This window comes from Camelus dromedarius, chromosome X (assembly GCF_036321535.1).
Source record: "Camelus dromedarius isolate mCamDro1 chromosome X, mCamDro1.pat, whole genome shotgun sequence".
In the NCBI taxonomy this organism is placed as follows: Eukaryota; Metazoa; Chordata; class Mammalia; order Artiodactyla; family Camelidae; genus Camelus; species Camelus dromedarius.
Window position 1 is genome coordinate 35,182,745 of NC_087472.1, and position 22,180 is coordinate 35,204,924.

At 42.3% G+C, this 22,180-nt stretch overlaps 1 protein-coding gene across 2 annotated transcripts; it reads right to left on the reverse strand.

Moving 5' to 3' along the window:
• Window positions 1–4,957: 4,957 nt before the first annotated feature.
• IRS4 (insulin receptor substrate 4) lies at window positions 4,958–21,229 on the reverse strand. Of its 2 annotated transcripts, XM_064482927.1 has the most exons (3): window positions 17,428–21,229; window positions 10,431–10,517; window positions 4,958–7,519 (listed from the first exon to the last, which is right to left on the reverse strand). In XM_064482927.1, exons 1-2 carry the CDS (start codon window positions 21,227–21,229, stop codon window positions 10,462–10,464), a joined length of 3,858 nt encoding a protein of 1,285 aa, XP_064338997.1. In that variant the 3' UTR covers window positions 4,958–7,519; window positions 10,431–10,461. The 2 variants fall into 2 exon arrangements, with proteins under 2 accessions (XP_064338997.1, XP_031302329.2); XM_031446469.2 differs by lacking the exon at window positions 10,431–10,517.
• Between the last annotated feature and the right edge of the window lie 951 nt (window positions 21,230–22,180).

Here is a 22,180-nt window from a genome sequence, read left to right on the forward strand (position 1 = left end):
GAACACATTTCTTAGTTGGGGTGAGGAATCTGAAAACAAGGAAAGAGAAGTGAAAATCCTCCTTTCAAATCCTATATGGAAAACTCTTATTTTCTTCATGTACCATGGATCATAGAACTCTAGACTAAGAAGAAATCTTTCCAATCATTATGTCCTATTCTCCTACTAGACCTCTAATCAGGAATTTAGTAGCTAGGAAATATGATTAAAATTACTTCTCCAAGGGAGAGAAGTGGATGAATAGAGAAGTATTTGGAAGAGTGGTAGGGTCTTGTCTACACTATGTCTAAGATCCCTTATAGTTCTCAACCTAATCCCAGAATATCAACTCTACACAAAGCAACAGTCAACTATAGTTTTCTAAGGTGTTAGGGGCCCAAACTGGAACCCTTGACAAACTAAAATGTTGGCCTATTGTCGTTGTCATGCCCTCACAAAAAGACATGGTAGTCTTGCAATAAAGGCTTTTGGTGAAGTTTCTATAACTTACATGGGTTATATATACTGTGTGATTAATGTGATATATTTAGCTATAATTCTGAGTACTATCTAAGCACAACCACCAATACCACCTGTCTTCCTAGAATGAACATAATCTTAATATAAAGATGGAAAAAAAGAGAGTAAAAAGGCACAGTCAGACAGATGGTTCCTAAACTGCTTCTGAGAAAGTTAAAATAAAACAATAACAAAAAATCTGAGCATGGATATATTTTAAATGGCCTACATGCATTGAATTCCATGAAAATGACACAGAAAGTATAAAAATGTTGAAAATCTTCAGAATTACAAGTGTGGAAATACAGAATGAACTGTAAGCATCACATTTTTCTGTAGGCACTTGAGAATCTGCTTCCCATTTCAATATTTCCTTGCTCATTTTGTTATTGAAATGATAATTCAGATTACTGCCTGTGGAATATAATACCCTATAATGCATATTCTGAGATTGAAAAGTCAAATCATTAACAAAATGACAAGGCAACCTACTGAATTGTAGAAAATATTTGTAAATCATACATCTGATAAGGGGTTAATATCCAAAATATATGAAGAACTCATACAACTCAATAGCAAAATCCTCAATCTGATTTAAAAATGAAAAGGGGATATTAATAGGTATTTTTCAAAAAAAGACATATGAATGGCCAACTGGTACATGAAAAGATGCTCAACATCACTAATCATCAGGGAAATGCAAATCAAAACTACAATGAGATATCCCTTCATACCTGTTAGGCTGGCTATTATCAAACAGACAAGAACTAAAAAGTGTTAGTAAGGATGTGGAGATAAGGAAAGCCTTGTACACTGTTGGCAGGAAGGTAACTTGGTGCAGGCACTGTGGAAAACAGTATGGAGTTTCCTCAAAAAATTAAAAATAAAACTACCATATGATCCAGCAATTCCACTCTTGTGTATATATCACCAAAAAACCCACACTAATTTGAAAAGATATAGTATGCACCCCATGTTCATTGCAGCATTATTTACAGTAGCCAAGATATGAAAATAACCTAAATGTCCATCAATGGGTGGATAAAGCAGGTGTGGTATATACATACAATGGAATACTACTCAGCCATAAAAATGAATAAAATCTTGCCATTTTCAACAACATGGATGAACCTTGAGGGCACTATGCTAAGTGAAATAAGTCAGACAAATACTGTATGAGTTTACTTATATGTGGAATCTAAAAAACAAAACAAACGAACAAATGAAACAAAACTCATGGAAAACAGAAAGTTGGTTGTCAGTGAGAAGGTTAGGGGATGAATGAAATGGGTGAAAGGAGTCAAGAGATAAAACTTCCAATTATAGAATAAATAAATCATGGGGATGTAACGTACAGCACAGTGACTATAATTAATAATATTGTAGTGTATATTTGAAAGTTGCTAAGAGAATAAATCTTAAAAGTTCTTATTGCAAGAAAAAATTTTGTTACTTTGTATGGTGACAGGTGGTAACTAGACTTATTGTGCTGATCATTCTGCAGTGTATACAAATGTTGAATCATTACATTGTACACCTGAAACTAATATAATGTTACATGTCAATTACACCTCAAAAAAAAATGAAACAGAAAAAATAAGAAAAGTCAAGTAGGGGATTGTTTCTATTTCTGTTCTGTGGACCTAAATGTTTAATATTAAGTTAAATCAGTGCTCTCCTCCTAAATTCTCAGGACTTTATTCTAAATAAGTTTCCCCCATTTATATAGCACAGCACTGATGTTAGTGAAAAATTCCAATGTAGCATGCAACAATGATTCCTAATTGCTTTAGCATTTATCACGCACAAGAGACAGGAGGGAAGTTGTCTCATTTTGTACAGCTCAGTTGCATTTCTTATCTCTGAAGTACACGTAAGCAGTAAACTGGGACTTAAGGTAGCTTCCTGAAAACCAGCATCCATTAAAATGTATGTCTTAGAGGGAAAATGTATTGGTTTTTCTAAAACAGAATACAATTCAACTCATTCTGTGCATTAATTTTGCATAATTTCTCTTTTGCACATGTTATAAATTAGGGGCCCTAATCTGGTTTACCCACACGTATTTTCATATTCACATTTTCCAGGTTCTACTTTTGGGCAGTTTTGTTTTCAAAACATTTAAAAAAGCATTTTGGGTGCATTTCCAAGATGCACTTTCGGGTCAATTAGCACCTAGTAATATTTTTCTAAGCAGTCACTGGAAGTGCTTAACAGTGTGTAGTTAGGCATGTTTTACCTGACAAGTCTTCTGAATAGGTTTTATGCTTTAAAGAACCAGTACCCCTTCACGTACTATACTGAGCACGTGGCTACTGTGTATGCGATTAGGGGAGTGGGGAAGCTGGAGTTCTGTTCGTGAACTCTTCAATGTAGATCTTTCTGGCTAACAAGTTCTGCTGACTGTCAAAGCAGCCGCATTGACTGTGCTTCCTTTCCAGGAATTCAAGTCCTATCAAGATGTGATTCACCAAATGGGTATACAATGATTATATAGACTGATAAGTGCAGATGTGCCTATTTGTCTTTGGGGGGCAGTTTGGGGTGAATAAAATATATTTGGGCTATGCCTTGACGAATATAGATTGCCTCCCTTGAAGAGAGGATTAGGGTTCATATAGATAGAAAGATAGATAGATATTAGATATAGATATGGATAGATATAAATATAAAATGTGTTATTAAAATCTGTGTAATTAAGATGTATATACATACACATCTTAATTACACAGATTTTAATATGATCTCTGTTGTGGAGTTTCAAATCATAAAGGCAGCCTAATTATACCTTCCCACTGTGATAGTCCCTTACATATGACTTCTCAGGTGCATCAGGTTAAGGTCAAGCTATACAATGAACTCAGCTGTCTGCAAATATACAATCAATGTAGCTTTTGGCCTATGTACATGATGTGGGAATGGCTTCCCTACCCTCTGGCCCATCTGACTCCACAGATCCCTCCCCCTGCCCCCCATTGATCCTTGGACAAACATTGATCTCAAAGTTTTATTTCACTCCTCTTCTGTGTGACAAGGGTGATTTGGTAAAGGAAAGAATCATGGAGGCAATTATTTGTCTAGTGTCCCTTTAAATCTTCAGTTTCTGATAAGGCTGATGATGTAATTTGCTAATATATTCTTTCTAAACTTTTTTATTGAAGTATAGTTGACTTACAATGTTGTGTTAGTTTCTGGTATATAGCATAGTTATTCAGTTATGTACGTATATATTTTTCATATTCTTTTCCATTATAGGTTATTACAAGATATTGAATATAGTTCCCTGTGCTATCCAGTAGGACCTTGTTATTTATCTATTTTATATATAGTAGTTAGTATCTGCTAACCCCGAACTCCCAATTTATCCTTTCCCACTCCCTTTCCCCTTTGGTAACCATAAGTTTGTGAGTCCCTTTCTGTTTTGCAAATAAATTAATTTGTATCATTTTTTAGATTCCATGTATAAGTGATATCATATGATATTTGTCTGACTTACTTCACTTAGTGTGATAATCTCTTAGTGTGGTCCATCCATGATTCTGCAAATGGATTTCATTCTTTTTTTGGCTGAGTAATATATATATATACAAAGGTGTATATATTTATACCACAACATCTTTATCTAGTCACCTGCCGATGGACATTTAGGTTGTTTCCATGTCTTGACTATTGTAAATAGTGCTGCTATGAACATTGGGGTGCAGGTGTCTTTTCAATTGAGTTCCCTCCAGATATATGCCCAGGACTGGGATTGCTAGATCATACGGTAAGTCTATTCGTAGTTTTTTGAGGAATCTCCATACTGTCCTTCATAGTGGCTGCACCAAATTCCATTCCCACCAATATTGTAGGAGGGTTCCTTTTTCTCCACACCTTCTCTTGCATTTATTATTTGTAGACTTTTAAATGATGGCCATTCTGACCCGTGTGAAGTGATACCTCATTGTAGTTTTGATTTGCTTTTCTCTGATAGCTAATATATTCTTGACATTCAATCAAACATCAATACAGAGAAGTTTTCTATTCTGTATCTGTTCATTGGTGTATTTTCCATGTACTCATATTTGCCTTTGCAGCGGTTAAAAATAAGTAAATGAAAATGGAGCCATTTAAAGGGCAAGAGTTAAGTGGTAAGGGAAGGAGACAAAAGAAAACGGTGACTGATTACCTTCAACCTCACTGAGTAGTGCTTTTTACATAGGATTCACACATTTCCATGATGACATGAAAACTCAGGTTAAGTTCTACACTAGTATCACCTCCACTTTTAGAGAATCAAGAGTTGATGTATTAACTCTGTTGAAAAGCCTCAAGTTTCTAGGCATAGTAACTGTAACCCAAACCCTCAGTTATTCCAGTTACTCTGCTTTGAGCAGAAAAGTCTACTTGTAACGAAGTAGTAGGGCTAATTCTATTAAGAAAAAAATGAGTCTCCACACAAATAACTTTCATGAACACATTTATTGCGAGTAGCTCTATGGAAAGGCAAGTCAGATATATATATAAACACTATACAGAGTTGCAAGGTTGTCTCCCCAAACTGCAAATGAGATGTTTACAAAGAAAAAAGAATATAAGAGTATTTACAAAGGAAGACAAAGCCAGAGCAACTCAAAGGAGATCTGTGAAGCAGAAATAGCAAATGTAATGAACTGCTGGAACTGTAAAGTTTTAGTTTTTACTGACCAAGTGACTATGTCTGATACCAAATTAAATGTAGAGATCACACACACACAAAAATCGTTCCATCATTGGTTTTTCTTAACAGCAGCATAAACCGGTAGCTGGAAGGTCAGTGATATGTTGGTACACATATTCTGAAAAGATTCTTCCAGCACAATACTGAATAAATTAGTTGTGTCTGTAAACTAAGAAGTAGTGTGAAAAGATTGCATATTTGTTATGCTGTACCTGTGACTATTTGTACCTGTTACTATTTGTACTGTTGTGTATGAGGTTTCCCATTCATTTATTCAGCAAGTGTCACCTCTGTGCTGTACCCTGTCTGCTGGCAGCCTCTGAACCTAATATGCAAGTAAAGCAATATAGCATTTTCCCCCGGATGATCTTCTCTTTCCACAATTCTGAACGATTATGACTTAACTTACTGGAAAATAAAATGGTGACTGACAGAAGGATGGAAAAAGGGCTGCCTGAAGACTGCATTGTTACCACAATGAACAAAAGCCACACTGCATTATTTGATCAGATTGGAAAAAGAGAAGAGTCTGAAGGAATTGATGAAACTGATCCCCTAGCAGTGACCAGTAACTGGAGTAGTGACTGGTACTGCAGCCACATCCTCTCCTCAGCACCGTTCACAAGGGACAAAAAAAAAAAAAAAAAAAAAAGAGCCCCTCCATCCCTTTGGTTGGTAGGCAAGGAAAAATAACAGAAGTCAACTCGGTTCTTCAGAAAAGTTAGTGTAGCAACACATGTACTATAAGCCTGCTCGAAGATAGAAGTACACGTTCAAAGACGTCAAAACCGAGTGGTGAAAAACTTTAGGTAAATAGTACACTACTTCAAAGTTGCACGTTAAATGCGAAGCAATTTTTTTAAACAGAGTTACACACAACAGGTACATCTACAATCACATGTACACAGGTACACAAAGGTATGCATACACACAAATATGCGCACGCACGTTAGCACTCACACACTTCTACAGACACGCACACCCATCTGTGATATGATGAGGTTTGCCAGTGATGGCACGACAAGTCGTGATTCGTGTGCCACCACGTAACAAAGCTCTAAGCAAGCTTCAAGACCTTTGTACCTATCCTTTGTGATCACCACCTGTTAGTGTCCTGTTCTCAAAGGTCCAGGTTCCTAAAATCTTAATTCAGTTTCCATCAGAGGCAAGCAAAAATGGGAGGGGGGAGCTTGCTCTGATTGTTTGGTTGTTTTTTTTTTTTTAATTTGGTACATCTTACATAGTCTTATTACTCAAAGGGAAACGAGACCTTGTAAGAGGTTCCTTTTGGCTTAAGTTTTCATCAGAATATCGATTGATATGTCCACACTAATTTCTGGAATATGGGAAACTGATTTCTTTATAGGAGCCCTAGGCATAGGAGGGAGGGTGTGTGTCAAGGAAAGAGCCAGAAAGAGGGGAAGAATGGAGGGTGAAAGGGGGAGGCCCAGAGAGGCAGAGAGGGTCTTTGTGAAGAGACTTTTTGAAGAATGTTGCTTCTTTTAGGGGGAAAATGTAGGTTTCAAAAAAATTAATGGTTTTGGAAATGCTCAATTGATTTGCAAGCAGAACATCATGGTGATGTATATGAAGAAACAGATCCTCTGTTCCTCAGTTCTGCCTTTAAAACGTTGGAAATGTTCAATCAAGATAGCAGTTTAGGTAACATTTAATGTGGACAGGATGCTGCAGTTTTGTTAATGATCAAAACTGAGATAATCTGCCCTTTGGTCCCGCCTTTAAAATATTAGAAATGTCACATCAAGGTATCAGTCCAGTTGATGTTTAATTCCTTGATCAAGAAACACTGTGTGTATGTACTGTTCAGAAAAAAAAAGATTCCAGATCATACCTACCTTCTTAGGAACATAACCTCATTCTTTTTCTCCTTTTATTTCAAGGGTTTTCAACTTTAAGACTAAATCTAAGTATTATACATGAGTAAAATTGGTATTGGCCACACTTACACATATGTAATTAACATTTTTTAAAAGAGGGAATGAGTTATGAGATGCTTATTTTTATAGTGTTTGTTTCCTTTCAAAGAGACGGATCTAGGAGGGAAACCAGAAAACAAAACCGAAATACAGTGTGAATTTCTCAATTCCAAATCACTGGATCCATAAGGCAGCTGTGTGAATGATCTGTGTTAGGATCATTCAACTGCCAGCATCCACTTGTAGGCTTTTATAAATTCAGGTTGCTTTCTATTCAGAAGCCTGTGAATTCTTTTTCTTTTAGGCAGATCTGGAGTAGACAAAGATGAAATTCCATAAGCATCACCTCTCTTCTAAAATGTGTTTTTGTAGCAATGTAATCACTCTAGGGGGAAAAAAAGATGACAATAAAAGTTACTTTCAGAATTAAAGTGTAAAGCGATCCCCCCCACAAACCCCACCCTGTTCTAAAACAAAACAACAAATAGAACTAGTAGTTTTTGAGAGCCATAGTGAGGAGACTGCCTTGGCATGGAGGTGCCTAACTATGCTGGCTGCCTATGACAAACACCAGCATGAGCCCAGCAAAGCTTCAAGGGCAGTTATTCCTTTTGCTCCCAGGCTGCCAATCTGACTTTTCTGGGGGGTAGCAGCGTTGTAAACATGCATGCACTGCTCTGCTTCCTCTCAGTGGGGCCAGCAAGTAAGCCCAGCACTGGGCAGACCAAGAGAATTTTTTTCTTCTCCTACATGCTTGGTTATGCCTTCGCCAAATTACGTGGCACAAGTCAAAGGATTTCAGCACAGCCTTGGTGATAGCCATAATCACTAAATGTCTAAAAGAGCAAAATCATACCTGCAAAGGAGATTTGCTTGAAATCCCCATCTGTCTAATAAAAAGAAGTTCTGGTATTACTCTCTTGGCCTTCTGCTTATTGAGAGGGTGCATAATCGGGAGTGGGGCAGAGGAAGGGTATCTGGTACATTGAAGAAGGTGCTAGACTGGAGAAGGGATGGGGATAAATGGTCAGCAAATTGATTATGGGATGCGAGTGGTACTTTCAGGTCACATCAAACTACCAAATCTCCTATTTCATTACAGCCACTCTCAGAGAATCCAAGGAGAGCATCCCCCAGAGTAGGCTTCAAGTACAAGATCTTGTATTAAACCAGCAGCATACATTTTAACTATTCATTCTTTCATCAGAGGTTTTAAAAATGTAACAGCTTGCATCTGGGTGAAGCATCAAAGGCCTCCATTCCCCTCCCATGAACTTGTGGTTATTCATCACGATTCGTTGTATAAGGATGTTCAACCACATTAAAAGGTTTAAAAAAAATTAACACCTTAGATAAATAAAGATACGACGTTTTCCTGTCAGCAGTGGGAAATTTTAGATTCTATGTATTTATCAAGTTTACACAGGACGAAAGGTGTCTGTAATAGCAACACATTAACCTTGAGAGTACATACTAGCAACTCAGTTATCCCCTGCAAAATTAGACTGGACTAGCATCATCGAATTTTGAAAATGCTATCAGCTAGAGGTTTTTAACAGAAATTCAAGGTTAGAAAGGTATCACATAAAATTTGGTTTACTATTTTATTTTAATATAAATATATGTTAATCTGTAGTACACGGAATGAGCTTTAAACGGGAATTCTTACTACCCTCTATAATATACTGTATATCGTATGTATTTTTCCTAGAAAATACAAATTAAGCTCCATATAACTATGCCATCAACATTATACTAAGCCTGAAATTCGGGGCACTTGTTGCTATTAGGGTTGTTTTTCTTTCTTCTCTACTTTCTAAAGAATGACATGGGCTACTAAAATTTGTTTCATATTTCAGTTGCTTTCTTATAACACCTACGCAGCAGCAGGGAGTGAATGCTTGATAACACACTAAAACCTAGCAAATACTGGTGTGATTTCAAGTTTACTTTACCAAATATATTTGTCAACTCTTGATTAACCATGCTAGTAGAAAGCAATAATGCAATCGAAAACAAGATAATCCCAAAATAATTTAATTTGCTTTTGAAATGCATTATGGGAACCTGAGCCGCAGATTTACCTTGGTAATCCTGTTTTACTTAGGCCAATATTAAAATGAGTTTACATTCCTGGAGCACATTCCAAAGAACAGCATAGGAAATAACCCAGGAGCTTGCTGGGTGACAAGGGAAAGCAATTCGAGATTAAAACGCCATCAGAAACTGTCTGCAAAATGAATCAAAGGGCTGACAATCATATCTTAGTTCTGTTTCCAGTTCACTTTGATATCAGTCCATCACCAGAAAGGTATATGGCAATGCTTTCAATTATGTGGTTTGATTTTGATGTATTACTTCCACTTGATACTGACCGGTTATAAATAATTACATTATTGGGTCCTCTTACTTTCTGACTACTCAGAGATCTTTGTAATGACAAGTTAATTCCACCCCTTTTAAGGAGCTGTATAATCTTCAAGTTAATTTTTCTCTCTAAGGGAGAAAACCTCAATAGATTCTGATGGGTCAAAACATTTTCCTACCCCTGCCCCTCAAATCCGGCAGGCATCATTTTCTTCTCAAGAACAAACACAGTAAACTTTTCTGTTTCTATTTGTATAATAGAACCTAAACCTAACCATTAATCTTTAATATACAAATAAAGCCTACATGACTTCAATATCCCTGGAAATTTGTAGGGCGAGCTGGGAAGTCCAGTCCTTCAGGACATCCCAGGTCTCTTTATGTGAATCCTCAACCTGCCTCTCTTACAGTGTGGAGTCCAACATGGCAATGGTTCCCCTTCCCAGAGAAGCCCGGACTGTAACTATCCAGTTATTCTCTCATTCTCTTTCCACTCTCCCCAGTCTCATGGCCTTACTTAACTTTTTAACTCCAATCTTCCTAGAACTCAAAAAAAAATTGTTTTTAAATTTTTTTGAAAATTTTTCATTCCATTTATTAGTCAACATGCTATCTAGACTGGTGATCACGAACAAGCCGGGCCCGACAAGTAAAGCATTGAGGACGAATGAAAGGGAATGAAGAAAAATGAAAGCCTATACCCTAAAGATGAATGTATAATGATATAGTTATATGATTTAGCTTAGCATCACCTCTGGCTTATATATAGTTTTCTTTTTTTCCAATGAGAACAGATCACCACACCTTTCTGTGCCCTAGAAATCTATTATAGGAAGATGACTCTCTAGAGCTTGACAAAAATCTAAGTGCTGTCCCTCAAGGGTGAAAACTAGCAATACTTGCTGCTAGCCTTACAACACCAATCATACCAGACTACTGTCTCCTTCACAGATGAGAAGATCAAATATGCTTCTCCTCATGGCGGCAACGGTTTTGTGACGGAATGCTCAAAAAATCTGTTAAGGGAAATGGATGACACTTGTAAACCTCCAACTCCTCAAAAGTCAGCTCAATTGTTTCACACCTGCCCTGCGCTGCCCGGCACCACTTATGCGGGTTCACTGCAGTCCTGATTATCTGGGTACAGAGACAGGATTTTCGTCCCAGGTCAGCTTGTCCACTACCTCCCAACAGACACTTGGGCCACTTCACTCTGCTGCCTAGTTACTGCCGACTTAAAGAATGCCAGTTACTAGAATTCTAATATAGGCAGTCTCCAATTTACAAAAGAGACATATTCCAAGGCTCACTGTTTAGCTGAAACTCAGAATAAATTATCCTACAGAAACAATGTTATAAATACATGGTGGATTGGATAGGTTCGTAGGTTCATCTACACATGCCTAGACTAAACCTACGCAGTTCCTGAGCTGAGAGAACTGTTTTGACTGCACCCAGTGGTCACTATTAACATCATTTCCATGGGGAGATGTCTTTGAAGTTTCAACGTGAGACTCCTGGCAAAGGTCTCTTCTAGCCATGGCAATAAGAATAGTGGCCCCTAAGGTCAAGCAGCTGGAATAACTCGGGGCAGGGTAGCAATAGAAACTATGGTAAGAGCTGCAGCCACAATAAGGAGTCCTTCGTGGCTGTGTGTGTTGGAGGGGGCGGTATCCTGAGGGTGAGGACAGTATTGATATGCCTTCAAGGCTGGAGACACAATGTACAAAAAAGCAGGAGTTTAAAAAATCACATTTCTTGGTCAGATTTTCAAGGGGACTGTGGGTGCCCATGTGAATAATTTTCCAGATGAATTTAGAGACCGACTTCATTGATAGTCTCTCTGTAAGTGTCCACTCTACGGTAGAAAATGAGTAATCATAGAGAGGGAAATTCTATAAATCGTGAAAACTAGCTAAAGTGACAGCAATTTATGGGGAACTGGATATTCGGTAAATCCAGAAGGTCTGGCTAGCATCAAACATATTGTGGTCAATCCAACCATGAAAACAGCTTTAAACACCGGCCCAGCTGCCTCCGTGCCAACCAGTGACAGTAGAGCAGGCAGCACAGCCCAGGACCTGCAGAACAAGCAGTGCTGCAAGGAAGCCTGTCCCTGCGAGCAGGCGGTGAACAGGGCGAGCATCGTCTGGGGAAGTAAGCCCCCCATGGGCCCTGCGGGCCTCCCAGAGTGGCCCTCGCCTTTACGGCCAGAGAGAGGCTGGGAAAGGGCATGTTTTCCTGAAATGAGAGACGCAAGTTCGGCAAAGGGCACGGTGAGGGTAAGACGTAATGCAACCAATGCAACCCTAACCAAAAGAATGTGGAAAAGAATATATATATGTACATGTAGAATTGAATCACTATACACCAGAAACTAACACACATTGTAAATCAACTATACTTCAAAAGAAAAAAAAAAAGAAAGAAAGAAAGAAAGAAATAGGATGTCAGGAAGCTAGGGGGAAAATAGCAATAACTTTCTCCTTTCATGAAATAAATATTTAAGTACATATTTTCCATTAATTCAAAAAGGAATTAAGCCCTCAGCCAGAAATTGTAAGGCATCCTCTAACAGAAGGCAAATCTAAACGATGACATATATCTACATTAAAAAAAAATCTTTACAAATTCCTGTGTCTCAAGTACAGCCTACCATTTCCAAAAGAAGATGGAAATCGAAGACCTGTCGCTGCACAACTGATAACCGATGCAGAATTGCTAGAGAATATATTTTAATTTCGTATGGTAAGTGCGTTATCTTGGCAATTTTATCAATAGCTTTAAAATGAGCAGTCTAATAGCTGTGGTAAAAACTGAGTGTGCTGTAATGTATTCATTTCATTATTATAAAAGGTAGCCTTTTTCATCTCTCATTTCTTACTCAGGACCAAGCAGCGTTTTCCAGTAAATGATCCTCACCATCTAAGAGCCTGACAGCACCTCTTAGACAAAACATACTGCAGGCTTTAATTAAGTATTTTACAAAAGCTCTTTTCCAATACTGCCAATAAAATGTCTGAGCTATTTTTACATAGTCTTAAAGCATTAAAAAAAAAAGGTGCTAAACAAAATGAATTTAATTTTAAACAGGGATTTTTATGTCCCAAGGAGAGGATTTGATTTTCAAGGCTTCAAAATGCTACTTGCCTGACTGCCAAAAGCAAATCTACTTTTTAAACAAATGAAGAGCATCTATTTCGACAGCGCTTTTCCCTCCACCTATCTCATTTTATCCCATTTTGCCCAACATGATGGTGCAGATTCGAATATCAGATTTTATACATATGGAAAAATAAAATTAAAAGACTTTTTGCTGTAAGTGACAAATGTCAACGGATTATTAGGAAAATCACACATATCTAACTTCAGTTAAGGAAATGACCATTAATGGAAGTTTACTGAATGTCCCCCTCATTTCATTTTTATTCCTTTCAACACTTCCGTGGGATCCAAATAGATAAACACGCTATTTGTGTCATTCAATTCCAGAACAGGTCGAATTCTTGTATTCTAAAGCTATGGCAAACAGTTCAATGTAATGAACATTACCCAAGCTCTGGCGGATGGTTCACAGTTTTAACACTCTGATTAAGTAAATTACAACAAAATTGGATACTATCAACTTTGAGAAAACTTGTAAATGTTCCCAATCCTTGCCTGTGTCATAATCTTTCATCAATAGGAAAATAACAGATTTTGAACATCTGATGAAGGGGCAGTGTGGTGTTTTGGGTGGAGCACTGGGCTTGAAATCAGATGAATGGGTTTGATTTTTTAACTCGACCACTTACCTCTTTGACCATGAGAAAATCCTTAACACCGGCTTCAGTTCCAGTACCTACCATCCCCCAGTAAAATAATGAATGTAAATGTGCTTTGCAAATTATAAGGCAATATGCAGCTGTAAAGCATTTCCTCAATCAGTAAGTTGACAAGTTAACAGCAATACCTTATAATCACACACAATATTCCTTGTTTTTCCCTATACTGGTTACCCTTATGTATTCCATCATGAAAATTTGGGGGTCACTCTAAGAAGCCCAAATTTGTTCCCAAAGCAGCTCCCTGCCAATGACTCTGAAGTATTTTGGTTCATGTTTGGCAATTAGGGAGAGGAAAAGAAAGTAAGGTATCTTGTTTGAGTTTTTATGCATGTGTGATACTCTGCTGTGTTCAATTAAAGTCCTAGTCCTTGTTTAAAGGAGATATTTTGCTAGTGGCCACAATTTTTATCCTAGAAGCATCACTCTTAAAATAGAGTGAATACAAATGAATAATGACTGCCAATAACTTTAGTTAATTTTAATTGAATGAAGTCTTCTTTAATTATTATAGATCAAACACCTCTACTTCAAATGACTGTCCAGTTTTTTGTGTGTGGGTGGGGATGAATGTTGCCTAAAATAAGTGACCCATCAATGGTGACTGAGAAATCTCTACTATATGGAGATTTTATTCTAGTAATTTATAAAAAATAAGTCCAATACAGCAAAAAAAAATTTGCTCTCAGCACCTAGAATTTATAGCAAGAGGATTTGGCAGTAGTGCACTGAAAAGAAGCTTATACCTCCTTCATGTTAATAACAGTGTCTAAAATTTCAAAAGGTAATTACTACAGATTTTTTTCTGCTTTTTAATACCAAGTGCTATTATAACATTACTAATTTGGCTGGCCAATTCTCTCACTCCTCCTAGAGCTGATCTTATGTTCCCATCTCTGAAATGGAAAAATCAGTGAATTTTTAACCTTAACTCCCTTTAAACTATAAAATTTACATCAGATACAGCAGTAAAAGAGACAAAAATGCACTCGTGGGTCAAGAGTGAGACTAAACCATATGGGAAATTGCATTCTCCTCCTAAATGCTAATATTTATAACTCATGTGTTGGAAATCCTAAGACTTCACACTTTTAAAATTATTTCATTTTTAAGAGTCAAGTCCAGGTTATATTTCTGAGAGCTTCTTTCTAATTCCCTTGAACAAATGGCTTTAAAGTATTAGATGCAATGTGACTGTAGGTGAATGAGATTATATACTAATTTCAGGTTATATGAAAAACGTTATCTCGATGCCTACAGTCTCGCTTCATTTGACTTAAGTTACAAACAGACCCCAATCATAAAGAGGCCAACACTGGACAAGCATGTAAACCATTTTAAAGGAAAGTAGTGACTAACCGAAAAGTGGGATCGGGGGACACAGAATTTTAATTTTGCTTTGTGTTTCTAAAGGTAATAAAAATGATAACAGTAACAACAATAATAATAGTTGTGTAACAAATCAGGTACAACACTTACTCCGTGCCAGGCACTGTTCTAAGCATTTGCCATAAATTAAAATTACCCTGGGGGATACATAACTCCTAATAAAGACTGTGCCTTTGTTCTTTTGTCAAAGCAGATTTATTGTTTTCTGACATGATCTCTTTTTTTCATGTTAGATAGGAAGGTGAAGGGAGATCAGAAATGGGTGAAAATGTTTCCATAGCCCCAAAATGCTCAAAATTATCCAGCCTGTTCTTAACACTTCACAGGCAACATTGTACCATATCAATTTACATGAAAATGGTAGCAAAAGACATTTCCTTCAATGAGTTCCTTCTGTATATCCTTCCTTTTATACATCTCAGCAAATTATGTGTCTTAATCACTCTTGGTCTCAATCATTTTTGCAAGAAACTAAATCATCTGTTCAAACTGTTGAATCTGCAGTGCTTGTTAATCCAACGACAAAATAAAAATATTTTCTATTTGTAAAGTGCTGTAAAGGTCCAAAGTGCTTCCACATTCACTCTCTTGTTTCAACCTAAGCACCAACCTCCCTGTGAGATACAGCCTCCTTGCTATAGGTACTCAATAAAGTTAGGCACTTGCTCAGTGAACAATGCGTTTAGGGAACATTAAACCTCAAACATAGCTATAAAGTTATTTGAAGTTATTTATAAATCAGTAACTTATGCTAAAATAGTGATAATTATTTGAGGATCTAGATAATCTTTGGGAAGCCAGGGTGTTTTTCTTTTTTTAAGGAACAAAGGAATTTTCACTAATTTTAATCTTTGCTTAAGCAGAGTAGTGGAAAGTGTAGACAAACCTCTATGAACACTGGCCCTTTCCAAAGTACTGCAGTGACACAGACAGCAATGAACACTTACATCAGTATCATAAATGGGGTCTTCAGCAGTTAGACTCAAACAATAGTTTAAGGCCAATTTCCAGGTGTGCTTTACAGAATAAAAAATAGAGCTGTTCTTGAAAAGCTGGTTATGAATTAAATCCTTGGAAAAAGAATTATATATTTTAAATGCATAGTACTGGTAGTAGTGGTGATCCTGTGTGTGTGTGTGTGCGTGTGCACGCGCACGTGTGTGTGTGTGTGTGTGTGTGTGTGTGTGCGCGCGCGCGCGCGCGCGCGCGGGTTGGGGGGGGAGCTCACAATTTAAAGGAGATCTGCAAGCCAAAGCATCCTTTTGTCGTTTTAATGATCACTCTTTAATGTGTCCGTGCTGCAGACGTGAGTTTTTGTATGGCAAGTTTTCTAAAGCAGGGGGAGAGAGGGGAGGGGGACTACACCTGCACTAAATAGGGAGCTTGTTAGGTGACTGTTGTGATCAGTCCCCGACTTGTTCTGCCTGATCAAGCACAGTGGGCAGAGATCCAATCACAAAAGCATTCCACACAGCAAGCAAAGCAAAAATCTTCACTAAACTGACTACTGGAATGAAAACTGCTGGGGTCCATCCCTCCTCTTCACTGGAAAAGAAGGACATTCTGGTAAAGAGGGAAGGCAGTCGAGACTATGAAGACATCATCTTCCAAAATCATTTCTTGAGAATGTCTCCAGACACATTGGTAACAACACTGCACAATGTACACAGTAGATTTACTTGAAGTCTTATTTTCAAGTCTGACAGATTCTATTCTTTCTTATTTCTTCCTTTGAAAAAGTAACCCTTTAAAAAAGCTTGCAATGTTCCAGGGTAGGCTGCCCCTGGGGTCAGGTCTTCCTCCGGCCTTATTATATTGCTTTACTGGATTGCCCAGAAGACGCAGCAATTAGATGTTTTAAATGCTTTTTAAACCTTTCAAGCAATATTCATACTCATTAGCATGTTGTCACCATACCCTGTTTGGGGGGAGTTATGAAGAAAATGAGGCACAGCAAAGGTGAACTTGCCTGTCACTATTAGTGACATAGAAAAGAAATGCTCAAGGTTCCTGGCTATTCATCCTGTGTAAAAACAAAACAAATCAACACAAAAAAACACATTCCAGAGCCAAATACCCTCTTCTTTTAATCACCTGTTGTTTTGGATTATTTACGTTTTGTTCCCTGCAGACATTCCAGCTAACAATTGAGGTTTAACCTTGGTGAATCACAGCAAACCAGCATAACAATGACTGCTTTTTAAAAAGTAACTTTCAGAGGAGAATGTCATCCTCCCCCAAATGTTAACAGTTGACTGTTATTGCTTAATATTCGACGCTCTTATTAATTTTCCTATCATTAAATATGTGCATTTGTAGAAAAGCCGCTTTAACTTGTTGATTTGAAAATGAGTTGATGGGATTCAGTTTACGACGTCCTGTTTGCATAAAGCATTACGCGTTAGGGAAGGATATTTGAAAGCATCCACATGCTACAGATCTGTAAGTTTTAACTACTCCTAAAATGCAGAATCAATGTTTAATTGATAATCGGTTCTTTCTAGATACAGAAACTTAGATGAGAAGTTAAGTTTTTGTACAGATCACAAGGTATTGCATGGATAATTAAAACTGAATTCTACTTTCCATGCTAAATAAGCACCGGTGAATGAAATAGTAACTCATCTTTTCCTAACACTGTAGACAGAGTAGTGTATCGATTCATTAAGCAACAACTATTAACTTTGGGGAAATGAATTCTAAAATTACCAACCTCTTTGGGGAGAGTCGAACTTCTTGTTGTCAGGTCTGGCAAAGTCCATCCTCACGTACTTGTCGTCGTTGTCAGAATCGTCTCGCTCTAGGGGGCTCCGCACCCGGCCGCGGCCAGGCGATGGAGGGGGAGCGGCAGCTGCAGCGGCAGCCCCGCCGGCCCCATTCTCACCTCCGGCAGAGTCGGCCGATGGGTTTGGGGCTCTAGGGTTCGAGCCACCCGCAGCGTCTCGGGGCCCCCTTACCGCTTCGGCACCCGCAGCATTCGCAACAGGTTGGAACCAGCGGGCAGAGGCGGAGTCAAATCCAGCAGCGGCCTCCAAGCCCGCAGCCGCTGCGCCGATGCCCGGGGCCGCGACGAGGGCGGAGGCGGCGGCTAAAGCCCGGCCCACGGGTAAGGCTGGCGCGGCGGTCGCCGCCGATGCGAAGGAGGCGGAGAGATCTCTCTCCAGGTTGTCGGTTGGGAAAGCCGAGACAGCGGCTCTGGCGGATGCAGAGAAACTTTGCGAGCGGCTTTGAGGGCGTCTTCTCTCTAGCTGTCCTTCCAACAGCAGCCTAGCTACAGGTGGTGGCTCCGAGCAGCGGCTGGGGGAGAGAGAAATGTCCATACAGCACTCCGAAAATGGGTCGACCACGTAGATTCGACCTGTTTCAGCATCGTAGCGAATGGCACTGTCAGCAAAAGGCACGGCTGGTGTCATCGCTGGGTTGAAAATCACTTCAATGTAGTCACCTTCTTCCTCATTAGCATCATTACCTGTAGCACTGGGAGGAAGAGGCGGAAGTGGCCACCTAGCACCGTCCAGAGAGAAGGGGTTGGCACCTGGAATAGCTCTTAAAAGATCTGAGAGGTCGTTTGCTGGATTTGGAAATGGCACTCCGAACTTCACATTCACGTAATTAGAAAAGGCGAACTGTCTGGGGTCGGCAATTATGCCCCACAAATCTGGCAGTCTTTGAATACGAGGAGCTGGCGTATTCCTGTCTCTCTTGGGGAAGTCAATGTTGACGTAGTCGCTAGCACTGTCAACTTCTTTCTGCTCATGTGTGGGCTTTTGTGGTTTTGGCTTGATTTTATTTCCTTTTGTAATAAAAGAAAGTCGGTTAGGTCTCTTAGCCTTGTTCTTGGGGGGCCCATCACCTGAAGGCTTTGAAGGTGATCCTCCGTCTCTAGGCTTTGAGAATGACCCCGCAACTGAAGGCTTTGAAGCTACATCTTCGGGGCCACCGGTAGATGAGGCTTCTTTGTCAAGGCCCTTCCCCAGGAATTTTCCAGGTAACATTGGTACATACTCACTGTGGTCACTCCGTCCCAGCGGGGAGCTCCGAAAAGGATTTGGCAGAGAGAAGTAGGAGCTCCAACTTTTGGAGGAAGAGCCTCCCTGGGGACTTCTGGGGTTTTTTGGAATTGCACCAGCTCCAGGAGCCATAAACATGTAGTCACTGTCACTGTCATTGTCCTTTGAGTCATCCTCTTTATCAGGATCAGGGACTTTTGGAGGGCTTGGGGCAGGTGGTGGGCTCACTCTGGGAAACATCATCATGTAACCCCTCGAATCTTCAAAAGGTGATCGAGAGTGGCGCTTTTTCGAAGAAGAGACATTTTGAGGAGCCATTGGCATATAATCACTGGAGCTTGCGAGAGGGGCAGCCACCCCTGGCCTCATTGGCACATATGGGTCATCCTCATCTTCATCAAAAGCTCTGGCTCTGTAAGGACCCCGAGCTGCACCTTCTGGGGTCTCTGTGTCTTTAACTTCTTTGGCTTCTTTGCGTTCTTTTGTGGCTCCTCTGTCGGCACAGAAATAAAGTCGGAACCTTCCTCCAGACTTCCCTTTCCCACCAGTTGCTGCAACTGGCGGGGGTGGAGGGGGAGGTGGTAGAGGTGGTGGCATTTGCTGTTGCTTGCTCTGAGTTAATTTGCCAAAGTAGGATCTTTTCTTCAGAGATTTCCCACGTTCACCATCGCCATCCGAGCCTTTGCCACTTCCTGAGCCTTTGCCCCCACCAGAGTTCTTGCCACCACCTGAGCCATGACCATCTCCAGGCCCCTGGCCACGGCCTGAGCCGTGTCCACCTCCAGCTCCCTGACCACTGCCTGAGCCGTGCCCACCGGTGGTACCCTGGCCATCTCCTGAGCACTGGTTTCCTCCTGCACCTTGGCCCCCGGATCCCTGGCCACTTGAGCCCTGGCTGCCACTTGAGCCCTGGCCACTTCCAGAGCCGTGCCCCCTGCCTGAGCACTGGTTTCCTCCTGAGCTCTGGCTACTGGAGCCTTGGCCACTCGAACCCTGTCCACCTCCTGAGCCTCGGCCATTTCCTGAGCCCCAGTTGTTCATGGGCATATAGTCGCCTCTGTTTCCTTCCTGATCCTCTTTGCCCTGAGGACTGCCTTCTTCCCCAGAGTTGCCAGAGCCGGAACCAGATGCTTCAGAAGACAGGCAAGTTCCCTCGTTGGGGGCTTCTGGGTGCGGGGCACGCACAGGGCTGGGTGCTAAGCGCCGAAAAAAGCCAGCTGGCACTGAAATTGCTCTCCTGGACCTGCGCGTTCTGGGCAGGTGCAGTCTTCCTCGCCTGGAAGGGGGCACAGGCTCACTGGGTGTTATGCAGCGCCTGGTGAGGAGCATCTCGTCTTCCCCGTCACCGATGGCTCTGAGGTGGCAAAACTGCTCAAAGCGGGACCTTCTGAGCCAGCCGCTGGGTTCCAGCGGCAGCATGTCCAGGTGCCTCCTAGCGGACAGCAGGGTTAACAGGTGGGCGCCGATGCTGATGCTGTAGCTGCGGCAGCGGGCTCTGTATTCGTCTGCACACAAGGCTCTCATCTTCTCCAAAAATAGCTCGTGCATGTTTTGGGCCACCACACAGTCATCGACCTGCATCCAGAGCTCTCCTGGGCCGATGACGGTGGACCTGCCGACTTCCAAGAAGAAATACTGCTCCGAGTGCCCGCAGCGACGGATGCTCAGGAGCTGGACGACCACGCTGGCCACTTCGGTATTTAGCCTCACAAACACAACCTCCTCGTCGGTAAGACATAGCCGGAACACGCCGCTCAGCTCTTTCCTGTGCCCCAGCCCCCTGGGTTTGACTATTACCTGCCACACATCTTTGTAGAAGGGTGGCTCCGCCGCCGCTGCAGCCGCCAGCGCCGCCGGTTCTCCATCCGGCTGGGCGCCGGGCGTGCCGCAGCGGCGGCGCTTGCTCTCGAGGATGAGGCGGCTGAGCAGCAAGTACCAGCTCTCTTGCTCCGACTCGTTCTCGGCCACCATAGCGAAGTACTCGTCCTGGGTGAAAAGAGCGATGAGGTGTCGGTACCTTGCGTCGGCCCGCTGGCTCACAGAGAAGCACTGGTACAGGGTAATCACGCGCCGCGGTGGGATGAGCGCGGGGACCGCGGCGCCAGAGGCGGCCGCCGCCGCTGCAGCCGCCGCGGCGCGGACACTGTGCCGGAACTTCCTGGCATTTTCGTAGTATTCCAGCCGAGCTGGGGCGTCGGCGGTCTCGAGTTTGAGCACGAAGTAGCGCCTGTGCCCATGCTTCTGCTTCCGCAGGTAGCCGCGTTTGCAGACTTCGTCCCCGACGGGGAGGTCCTCCTCATCGGACTCGGAGTCTGACCGGGAGCCAGTGGCCGTGGAGAGCCACATGGCTCCCGGACAAGACGACCCGGACCCAATGAGTGCGGTCGGGGTTCCCGAGGAAAGAAGTGGGGTGGTCGCCACCGCAGCTAGAGCTGCCGCCGTTGCCGCTGCTGCCGCTCTCAGCCTCCTTGTCGCCTGGTCGCGAGCGAAGGAGCAACTCGCCATGGTGATGCACGATGGTTTTAAGGTGAGCAAGGAGGAGGGGGGGCTCGGGGAAGGGAGGATTGGGGGAAGAGGCTGTCTACCCTCGTCCGCCCGCCCCAGCCCCCTCCCGCCTTGGCTCGCGCCCCCGCCCACTCCACTCCAAGCGCGCGGCGGCGGGCAAAACAACACGTGACCGCTGCCTCACGCGGCGGCCGCTGCAGCTCCTGCTACCAGTGCAGTGGAGGGGCGCGAGCCACCGCCAGTAGAGGTGCGTAAGGGAGGGGGCGGCGGGCCCGAGAGGCGGGGCCACCTCCAACCCGGCCTAGACCTTCTTGGTGAATCTCTCGGCTTGTGGGCCTTGGGAGGACCAACGAGAGGAGGCGGGGCTCTGGGGCCACGCTGGTCCTAAAGAGTACACGGAGGCACGAGCGGGCGGGAGAAGTTCGAGGGGGGAGGAGGGGAGAGCGGCCTGTGTTCGGGGCCGGGAGGGGGCACCACAGCCAGGGCTCGATTGGCTAGAGGGGGCGAGAGGTGGCGGAGGGGGCGGAGCGCAACCGTCTCGGGCGGCGCTGAGGAGGAGAGCTGGCACGGTCGCGGGACGGTTTGTTTGTTTATTTGGGAAGCGGGAGCCAGGTGAAACTGTTGCGAGGTTCTCATTGGATGGGGTGGGAGCCAATGGGAGTGTCCGGCAGCAAGGCGGGCCCAGAAGTAATTAGTTTGGGGGGCAGGAGGGGAGCTGAGGGGCAAGGAGGCGTGGCGTGGGCCCTGGAGTGGGCTCCGCTGTCTGGTCGTCGCGCGTTCGGGCGGTAAACAACCCTCTGCAAGCAGCTGTTAATGGTAGTGATAAACTAGTGCAAATCCCCGAGCCACGGTGACCAGGGCACTGAGCCGGGCACCCTCTCTTTTTCTTCCCGTCCCTCACATAATTTCTCTATTTCTGTCACAGTCTGGTTCACTGACTCCTGCCGCGCA